General features: G+C 45.4%; 1 protein-coding gene across 1 annotated transcript in view; it reads left to right on the forward strand.

Annotated features, from left to right (window-relative positions):
• The window catches only part of SPAG17 (sperm associated antigen 17), a 162099-nt gene extending 155548 nt beyond the window's left edge, over positions 1–6551 (forward strand). Inside the window, exons 43-45 of the mRNA XM_011368749.1 lie at positions 1726–1786; positions 4064–4208; positions 6415–6551. Of these exons, the coding sequence (XP_011367051.1) occupies positions 1726–1786; positions 4064–4208; positions 6415–6551 (343 nt within the window). The remainder of the gene's footprint in view (positions 1–1725; positions 1787–4063; positions 4209–6414) is intronic.
• The last annotated feature ends 4669 nt before the right edge of the window (positions 6552–11220 follow it).

Raw genomic sequence — 11220 nt, forward strand, 5'->3', positions numbered from 1 at the left:
CCTTCCCCTGCCCTGTGACTGCCTTTGGCTACCTACATCAGTGAATGTTTATTGAACAGAAGTGTAATTACACCTTGACTCTTGAATGTTCACATCATTCATTCAGTTGTTTACTTGCTATTTCATTGATTCATCCATTCATTTCTTCTTCGACAAATCAATATTTACCAAGTCTTAACAATTAGTAGGTACTTCTTTGCCTTGACATTAAGCAATATTCATATTTTGGTAGAAGCAATTCCAGGCCTGATCCGCACTAGCAAAAAAAACGAAGGAGAAGCTACACAAGTGTCACAGTAACTAACACACAAAACTTGAAAGTTTGTTTCTCAAATCCGCCACCAACTCTAATACCAGCTGACATATATTTGTACTTTATGATCTAAGAGTGACTTTAATTATTGTATTTCTGCATAATTAAGACAAAAAGGGGGAAAATTAACCCAGATCATTAGGGTCATTTTGGCTCTTAAGATCTGACTTGGAATTGAACACAAATACCTCAACTCGCAGTCTGTACTCCCAGCTGAGTCCACTGTACCTAGCACTGGGTGACAAGGAAGAGTCAGTTCTTCATTTCCTACCAAGACCAATAGAATTTCAGAGCCTAGAGAGACCATTACGAAGAAACGAACCGAGCAACTGGCTTTTGGGTCTCGTATGCTAGGGAGAGGCTAGGCCTCAGACCTGCCGGGTCCCAACCAGCTCAGCACAGCTGTGGTCACTGCTTCCTGTGGGGTTTCAACTGCAGAATTATTCTCAGTGGAAGTGGCAAATCCTTCAAGAGTGGGTGTGATTCCGGACTCGGGGTTGGAAATCAGATGGAGCGAGGCTGCAGGAGCGTCCGATGGAAAAGATCACTGTCCCGTTTTAGTTGAGGGAAATCCCCTGACTTCAGGGGTTATGTTTGCTTCCTCAAAACAATCTGATGAAGGACCCAAGCCACCAGATCTGACATTACTGTTTTCCCAGGTCGTTACCAACAAGTATGAGCAGAAATAGAGAGTCAACCTCAAACAGATAAAACTTGTCCACGAAGATCCCTCCGTCCAGTGTAGAATTTTAGCTTAGAGATTTCACTCCTCAGCTTGTTAAATTCAGCCGCTGCAGGGCAGACAGCAAAGCTAATGGTGGCAGGGGCAGGACTGGGGTCAACACAGAGGTGGGCTTTGCTTGGTGTTTTAATTTACTCCAGGTCTCCAACCTTCAGGCAGAGCCCACAGCCCACGAGAAGGGGGCGAGAGCAATGGGCAGCACATGTGAGCACGGGCTTTTCAAGTTCTCCCACATTTTCTGAGCCTTTTCTGTTTCTCTTCTCCCCAAACGTGCGAGTCCCATGCCACGAGGGAGCGAGACCGGCTCCCATGCTCCACCGCTCTCCAAAGGAGCCTTTATTCTTCAGCTCAGTGAGCTGGCAGTCGGCGCGTGTGTTCGCACTGGCGGCCACGCTGCAGTGCACACACCCGCCAGACGTTCCTGGCACTGCCCAGGCCCGAGCTGCTCGCCGCACCCGGTAACGAAGGCCTGAGAACGGTCGGAAAGGCGCTTGTGAAATGGGCCTCGCTTCTTCTCCCGATTGAATGTTCGGTGGTTTTTCTAGGGTGTCGACTCCCTGCTCCTGTGGCGTGAATATTAACCCCTTCCCGATCTCGTGACGTTCCAGTTCATTCATTGCTCATGTTTGTCCTTAGGGCATAAATTTATTCCCATCTTTTTGTCTGGCAGGTTTAGGGTGAAGCAGCCCCCACCCAGCACAGGACTGAAAGTGACTTACAATCCTGGGCCTGTAAGTCCTATGTGTCGTCTGTCGTGTGTGTCTGTGTGTGCCCATGTGGATATGTATGTTTCCAGTAAAGTGGGCTTTTAAGTCATTCTGCCCATGCAGTTTAAACCATGCAAAGTCTAATTTTTCTAGTACCATAAGCAAAAAATTCCTGGCATTGGCACAATACGTGGCTTGATGTCACTTATTTCATGTATTACCATGAGACTGGTCCTGTATGTAAATAGAGTTAAACTTCCAGCTATGGAAATATTTCTGAAGTTCACCTCACGTAGCCCAGTACTACAGTTATATATACAGTTATATATTTTGACTTTCTTCAAAATTAAATATGATTTAAAAGACACTTGGAAAGCTGACTACCTAAAGATATCTTGTAACAAATCCTTCTGCAAAGTGAAAAATCCTTTGGAAAAATAAATATTCTGTTCTCTGTATTTTTATGTAAATCTGGTTTGTTCTCTTGGTATTTGCCAGAGAATGTCATTTAATGACATACTACGAAATAGTAGTATATTAAATTCACCAGCTGCCTCATTTCTCCAAAGATCTCTGAAAACACTAATTTTAAAATGTCAACCCGTTCTGTCTTTATTTGATACATCCCCAAAAATGTGGTGTTTAGCATAAAATCTGTATATTGCCACATACGTTGCAGCACACAGTGCTCACTGAGTCCCCAGATCCTAACGCGGCCTTAGTCTTTATACGCTGACACAGGAGGGTTGGCTTCTTGTCATGGCTGCGCCAGCAAGCAGCTCAGCGATGATGGTTAATGAGCCCTCTGCATCTTGTTTTCCTCGTCAGGAAAAGAAGGAACATTGACCAGATAATTTCTTAGCCCTCTACCAGCTCTAGTATGTTACGATCTATAAAACGGTAGCACGCAGGGTGCAATCCCAGACGGAAGTACATTTTGGGACGAGACCCACTAACTCATGAGTCCCTCTCTGAAACAATTCATCGTTGTACTGTGTCAGGATTTCAGAATCTTCACAACGTAAAGCAAAAACAAAAATCAAAGCAAGCTCCTCTTCCGCCGTTCTGGGAAGCTGGCAAATCTTTTCCATGAAAAGTAGGGGTTATGCCGAAAGCCAAGGTGACTGTTGGATCAACTTTTATAGGTACTAAAAACCCAGCGTGTATTCTTTGAAGTTCCCTCTATTACTGTTAGGGGTTTTTTTCAGTTTCCTTTTTTTTTTTTTTCTTTCTGATGATAGGTTTTGGCTCCTGCATAAATATAACCTATAGACTTCTCGTATGTAAATCTAACCACCGTTCTGCCTGGTTAGTTGCCAACAGTAACGGAATCTGCTCAAGGCCTGGGTGAACGTGGTGGTGGCCACACTCCAGCCCCCTCACGCAGGATGCTGTCATTCCCCAGCCCCGCTCCGACGGGCGGGCCCGGAGGGCGAAGGGCCCGATTCTCAGAAGCGGAGCCATTGGGGAGCCGCCAGTGTGCACGTGTGCACAGCACATTGTTGAAAAATTTGGAACCTTTTCAATTCTATCATTTATAAAACTACATCAAAGGGAAAATTATTTTTACCTAATTGCTTTCTGTGTGGTAGTTTCTGATTTATTATTTATTTTTTTCCAAGTAACTGTTCTCAAGTCTGCTTTTTAACCCACCTCCTGGAGAGGCAGCTTAGGAACATAAACTGCTCTTTCTTTCCTGGCTAGTGCTCTCTTCAAGGAACAAGGCTAGAAGCCCATTTCTTGCTGTGTTTCTTCTTCATTATAGATCAGGTTTCTTCGTGGTTGGTGCAAAGCCCTTCCGTGTAGCTTCCAGACCAAAGCAGTGGGGCATTTAAACTAATTCTGTCTCCCTCTACTGGCTTCGTCTTGCTACAGTTCCTACATGGGGAATTCTAGAATCCACGGGGCAGGGCGGGGCGGGGCAGAGCAGTTCCAGGATCCACCCAGTCTCTTAGATTTGTCTTTCTCTGCAAGAGATACAAACTCACTACCGACTTCAAAACCTGGCGCAATTATGGGCGCTGTAAAAGTTCACCTTCGGCGCCACCCCCGGGCCCTGGCAGTCGGTTTCCTGGTGTCTCTTCCTACATGGCAGCATCTGGTCTTCCCCTTTAACAAGGTATCCGGGGTCCCATTTCCTCAATGGAATCCTAACTAACTGATCTGCAAAGTAATTCTTCTAAGCGGTGTAACAGCAATCATTTATTCGCGCCAAACGAGATTAGAGAGTTTACGGAACTTGCCCTAATTTGTGTTCACGCTGAGCCATGTCTGATTCTAAAGCCACATCGTGTCTTGCAGGTGGCAGCTGGCTTGCAGGTAGACCTGAAAGTGGAGCTGTTTGCGATGGCGGTGGGAGAGGACAGTGCCAAGGGGTCAGTGCACATCTCTCACAACATCGAGATCATGACGGAGCACGATGTCCTGTTCCTGCCCGTGGAAGCGAATATCCTTTAAGGTTCCATCAGAACCCTCACGGGAGCACCAGAATCACCTTTGAACAGGGAGAGAACATGGATGTCGAAACGCTGTTTTCTAACCCCCTCACACCCGCACTCCGTAGCTTCATTAATTGTTTTGAAAGCACAGAGTTAAATTTCTCAGGACAAAGACTGTCGGGAATAGGAGGTACCTTCTTATAGAGGTCGGATGGATGTTCACTGAATTACGCATACATACCTTCATATTGGTGTCTCTTGTATATGGATATACAGATATCAGGTGCTTATTTTATTCAAGGTACTATATGAAATGTTTATCATATATAAAAATGAAATTGGACTCTATATTGAAAGATTTACATAATCTAATAGCCGAAGTAGTTTTCACACTTGATTACTGTTACTTTGTACTCCAACAACATGAGTTAGATACTATACTACTTGGTGTTATAGTTATGTATCTATTTGATATTTGAGTCTTACAGAATGCAAAAGCTTTTGAAGAAAGGAGACTTAAGGAAGTAAGAAGACATAGGAATTCAATGCGAAGGTTTCGGGCTCAGATATTGAATCGGGGATATACAGAACTGGATCTCAGTTGAGGAGTCCAAACTGGAGAGAGAGTAATTTTAAGCATCATCTCTACAGAGGTGATGAATGAAGGTATGGGAAAGGAGCAAAAATTCGGGGTCTGTTTAGGGAGCAGAAGGAAGAAGAGGAGCCAGCCAGAACAGGTGTTTAGAAAACCGTGAAATATCTCAAAAGCCATGGAAAGAATTCCAAGGAAAATATGGACATAGTTGACAGATGCTATAGCGATGTCGAGGAGAATTCAGATGTAAATAACATGGCTAGATATGATTGGGACATTAAATTGCAAAAGACAAAGAATGAATGGGTATTAAGAAAACAGAAACACTGAGTATGGATACTCTTAAAAGAAAATTTATTACTAAAGGAAAGAACAAGAGACTATGGTACTTCAGGAAGGCAACAGAGCAAAGGAAATATTTTCAGTTTGGTGTCGACTTATGTTTGTAGGCTGAAGAGAATGGACCAGAGGAGAAACATTAAAAATGTAAATGAGAGGAAGTAATCGAAGCAGCAGTACGCATGTGACTACAGCAAGAGAACCAGCAACAAAGCCAAGGGGTGGGTTAGTCTTGGCAAGTGCGAGAGTGAAGATGGCTAAAGATCCAGCCATTCTGAGGCGAAGGACAAACCTAGGGAAACTGCGTCAGGTGACCTTGACTGCACTAGAAATGCAGTTGAATTCATTGGTTCACTTATTCATTCAAAGATATTAAGGGGTCTCCGATGTGTCAGGCACCGTTCTCGGCCCTGGGGATATAGCAGTGAACAGAGACAAAAATCCCTGCCCTTACATTCCAGCGAGAGGCTCGACAATACACAGGTAACCAAAACATAGACTGTAACGGTGATAAGTACAATGCAGAAAAATATAAAGAAGCGGGGTATAGGTAATGGGAAGGAGCACTGCAATTTAGAACGGAGTGGTCAGGGAAGACTTGATTGGGAAAATGAGTGTGTGCGTGAGTGTGTGTGTGAGAGAGGGAGGAGGAGAGAGAGAAAAGAATTGGGGTGGGGGGGGCTGATGCAGGGTTCTTCTGCAGTGAGAGAGGAAATTAACCAAAGAACCAGTATTTTCCCCTCTGGAAATAAAACCAGGTCCTCTTACCTCCTCTTCACGTAGGCTATTTTGCTGATCCAGAGTACCTGAATGTCCCGCTGCCGATCACAGCCATTAGTCCTTCTGCATTTATGCTAATTAAATTTCTGTTTCCTTGCTTGTAAAGACCACCTGTCAGTTAGGTACAGAGAAATGGGGAAAGAGATCTTTCATCTGCCTCCAATGTCAGAGCCCATTTCCCAAGACCGATGCCCCTCTGCACACAACAACAACAACAACAACATGTAATCTGGATGGTTTGGGGCCTGGTTTTGGTGATCATTGGCTCCTATAGAAAAAGGCAGGGACACACACACTAGGGAGAACAGGAGAAATTCCAGGAAACCGATATCCATCCTTCATCCCCTAAGCCTGAGGATGTAGAATTTGCATTGGACAGAGAAGTACCTAAAAGTGAGCTAATGATGCTAGAGAAGAGGTTTGAATTCTGAAACGTTTTCTGAGTTTGTATGTACAGATCGTTTGGTCATGAAAATCACAGTCCTTAACGAGTACTTTACCAGTTTTAACAAGCAGCAGTGGTGAGATCCCAAACGACTTTCCCCAGGAAAAGGAACACCCCGTGGCCCAGAGGATGCCCACCGCCCCTTCCTCAGCCCTTGGACTCTTCACGTCCCAGAAAGTCTCTCCACGTTAGGTCCAGTAAGTTCTCAGTGGGAGTTTGATTGTCAGCCGTTCAAATTCGAGGCCTTAGACCTCATGTTTATTCTCTTCTTACAGCCAGAAACTAACGAGCCACCTAGTCTACTGGAATGAAAATACTGGTTTTTAATAACTTCAATAGCTACTCCTTTCTATACATTATCATATCTAATCCTCATACTGCCTATAAGATACTTTTTTGCCTACTTTATATATAAGGAAACTGAGGCTCAGAGAATCTCAAGCAGACGTGAAAATCTAACCTCCTTCAGTGTGATTCTAAAGTTCATCCTTAGCGCTGTTTTCAACGTTGAGCTGCCTTTCCAAAAAGCAGGAGCACGCCAACACCACGTGCCCTTCTGACTTAAGAATTTACAAGTAAGCCCATGGTTCTCAAACGTATCAGACACAAGATTTTTTATATATTCTTAAGTTATTGAGGAGTCTAAAGAGTCCTCAGTAAAAAATCTTTGTTTATGTGGGTCATATCTATCACATTTACCAAATGAGAATTGAAACTGGGGATTTTTTTTTTATGTAAAAATAATAAACCCAGTAAATTAACATAGATTTCTAACAAAAAATAAAAATCCTTTTTTCTTTGCAAATCTCTTTAATGTCTGCCCTAACAGAACATGGTTGGATTCTCACATCTGCTCTGTATTATCTGTGACCATGTCACACATCATGCAGCCTCTAGGAAACGCCACTGCACGCTCCTTAAAGGCATTTAAGTAGCATTCTGTACTGGTTTCCTAGGCCTGTGTCAGTGTCTTAGGGAAGCCAGAACGAGGCACCACAGTCCAGGTGGCTTACAGCAGCAGGTATTCATCCTGCTGCATTTCAGGGTCTGACTTTGTTTCTGCTGACATACCCCAAAACTTGTCAAGTCTTCCATGGGTGTCAAGGAGATCTGGGCCTTCGGACATGAAGATTCCCCATTGATTCTTCTTGGAAAAGCGCCATCTCTTTCTGGCTTCTGAGGACACAGTTGATCGTATTCACAGTCACAAACCTAATCTCTTCCAGCCACACGGCGCTCTCCCCAGGGCACGCCCCAGCACCTGTCGCAGTGTGGATAGGATATGGATTTTCCAAATCATCACGCTCTGGTTCCCTCTTTCTGACCAGTTCCTTCCTCAGTCTCGCCCTTTCCTCTTGCATTTTACTATAAGCACAAGAGGCCAGACCGCGTCTCCCATATCTTGTTTGAAAACCTCAGCTAGATATTCAGGTCCATTGTTTACAAGTTCTACTTTTCGCCCAAAGGAAAGCCCAATTCAGCCAAGTTTTCAGCTGCTTTCCGGCAGGATCGATTTTCCTCCAGCATCCAGCCCTGTGCTTCTTTGTCTGAGGTCCCACCACGTTCTGTTCATGACAATAAAGAAATCCTCTAAGATGACAGAATAGTCTCTTCAAGGTAATCTAGACTTATACTAACCTGCGGTCAAACTTTTTCCACCTTTTACCATTCGCCAAATTCCAGAGCCGCTTACTTCCACATGTTTCGGTATTTGTTACAGCAGCACCGACTTCCTGGACCAAAACCTATGAGCTTCCGGGGACCGCCATAACAAATGACCACAAAGTGGGGGACTTGAAACAAGATCATTATTCTCTTGCAGTCTAGGCAGAGGTTGAAGCCAAGATGTTAGAGGGCTGGTTCCTCCTGGAGGCTGAGGGAGACTTTGCCCCATGCCTCTCTCCTCGCTCCTGGTGGTGGCCGGAATCGAATCCTTGCTGCATCACTCCAGTCCCCACCTCTGCCTCTGCCGTCCCACGGCCTCCTTTGCTGCGTGTCCTCACGTGGCATTACTACACGGGCAACAGTCATTGGATTTGGGGTCTGCCCGAAACTCGTGGCCTCATCGTAGAGGCCACATAATACATGTGTGAAGACCCTATTTCCAAATGTCCCATTCATGGGGACCCGATGGACATGAATTTTTGGAGGACACTCTTCAACCCAGTGCTCATCTTAATATTGTTTGGAAAATGTTTTGACCTTACAGACGCCTCGCCAGGTCTTAGGGACTCCTAAGGGTCTTGGGACATACTTTGGGAACTACGGAATGAAAGTATTCTTTATCTCAGGTCTGGTCCATGCCTGTCAGAAATTATCCTAAACTGAGAAGTGGTGAAGTTTGCATCTCTAGCTGGACAATTCTGAAAACTACAGACCAGCTATCAAATAAAAATTCCTAATTCCTGTCGGCACCAATATATCAAAAGTAATTTTATGAATCTACCTAAGCAGTGTCTTAAGTGGTGTTGCCTTTATGCCTCTCTGTTCACATTATCAGCTAATAAGATGAAAAGATGCCTACAGTAATTTTGAAGATAAACATCTAAAGATTCTCTGTACTATCACCCAGGGCCAAGAGAACATTGTAGTCCATTTACGTGTGTACTGGAATCATCCTATGGTTGTATATTCTGTGTGTCTCACCCAGGAACGATTAGGACTGTATTTCGTGTTTACTTTGAGCACGTCACCATAACTCTATGAGGCTGGGCACCACTGTGCCCATTTTATAGGTGAGGAATCTGAATCATAACTAGGTTAGGTAATTTGCTCCATAGAAGTTATATTAGCTATCCGTTGCTATGTAACAAATGATCCCCAAACTTGGTAGCTTAAAGCAACAAATGTTTTTGATCCCATAGCTTCTGTGGGTCAGGAGTCCAGGCACAGCTCAGGGAGGTTCTCTGGCATGAGGAGGGCTGGCCTCTCAGCGAACTCGAGCGGTCGTTTGTGGGGTGCAGCTCCTCGCTGGCTGCTGGCTGCAGATCGCCCCTCCGGTCCTCCCTCCGGTCCTTGCCACGTGGGCTTCTTAGCAAGTCTCGCAACATGGCAGCTCGGTCAGTCAAAGCAAGCGAGAAGGGCCTGAGCGTGAGCACAGCACTGCATAACCCAGTCTTGAGGAGACGTCTCGTTGCATTTGCTGTATTCTGTTTCACTAGGTCCAGCCTACACTCAGGGGGAGGGGACTACACGAGGGCAACCAGAGCTGGGCCCACAGGGTTGGGCTAGGAATTGCTGGGCCACACGTGCTGTCCTACAAACCCGTCACAGCTGCTTGGGTCCCACCACCTCAGAAATAAAGTGACGGGACTTAGAATACAAGGGGATGTTACCCTTAAGAACTTGGTCTCCTCTCAAAACTCAGGATCTTAAATAGTGAAGGAAGCGGGCGGGCGGCGGGCAGTGAGTGCAGACCAAGCTGGCTTCTTCCGAAGCTCCTGCTGGTCTGGCCAGGAAAGGCTGACTGCGCAGGCTCGCTGATTACCGCAGACAAGTGATGCTCTAGATGCAGTCCTGAGCCTACTGACAGACACCACTGCTTCCTAGTCACCATCCTGTGCTCTCTGATAGACTCACTAGATTTCCTTGGGATGAGATATGACACTTGCCACTGAGAAACAGTTTAATACCAGCTGCACCAAGCACGTAACTTCCAGCCAAGGAATCTCGAAGTTGCTAAGCCCATCTTCTTAAGTAGACACGCACACCTACACGCACACACACGTTGTTTTAGAATAAGCTTAGATGTGCTACTTCTAATAAACCACTCACGAGGATTTTTTTATGGCATTATAGGTTTCTATAGGTAACTGCATCATTTCCAAGAGATGTTATTCATTAAATGGTTTCTTTACTAAGGATATATATAGCCAACAACTGGCTAAGCCAATAAATGCCAACTTAAATGGCTAGAAAGCTGTTTGGCTTAAAATTTAATTTTTAACTCATTGGTTTAACCTGAAATCTTCAAGGTGACAGAGTTTTCGAGTATTTTGACCAGAAGGTATAGCTAAGTTACTTGTCACGCACGTCACTTCATCATGAGGTGTCCTCCTCTTTGAATGTAACACCTACCAGACAGAAATGCCCTTCGCTCCCCAGGTACCGGTAACTTTCAGTGTGGCAAAGCTGTGGGCGGCAGCACCTTTAAAACACGTACGCGCAAAGCGCACGCCTGAAACCTGATTTGGTCTGGAAACCTTCAAAAGTGCTAACAGAAAATGCTGCCGTTTCTTTACGTCCTGATGAAGCACAGGCACGACATGGATTCAGCCTCCGTTCGCTCAAGAACTAAAACACTTCGGGGATTAAGGAACTCCTCTTCCTGGTGACAGGAACAGCCGCCTGACGACAATGCTGATTCTCCAGAATGAAAAGCACCTAGAATCCACCCTACTGTCTGTGCTTCTGCCTTTTCACGGTCAAACCTCAGGGACTCTGGGCCAAAATTCTCTTTACTCTTATTCTGCCCAAGAAATAACAGCACTACGTCGCCCACCTCACTTCAGCAACTGTGCCGTGCTGGGGAACAGAACAGACTTGCGGTCCAGGCCCGCCAGCCACGCGCGTGTGGCTCCGAGACCTGCCAGGAGAAGGGACCGCGGCAGCTCAGCAACTAGATGCAGGGGGCAGCGTCTCAGCAGGATGCGAGCTACCGGCACAGACTCAGGGCAGAAAATCCAACTGGAACTGTCTTTAGGAGGTTGAATTCGTCATTTAAAATCCCCACAGAGAAAAGCCCAGGCCCAAGTATGTGTCGAACTCTTTTCCTAGAACATTCCCATTTCCCCAAATCCCTACCGTGTAGATGTATAGTCTATGCGTGCCCAGCAGGCTTCTCGGCTTGACGACACGTGAC

Source organism: Pteropus vampyrus, unplaced genomic scaffold (genome assembly GCF_000151845.1).
Source record: "Pteropus vampyrus isolate Shadow unplaced genomic scaffold, Pvam_2.0 Scaffold6, whole genome shotgun sequence".
NCBI lineage: Eukaryota > Metazoa > Chordata > Mammalia > Chiroptera > Pteropodidae > Pteropus > Pteropus vampyrus.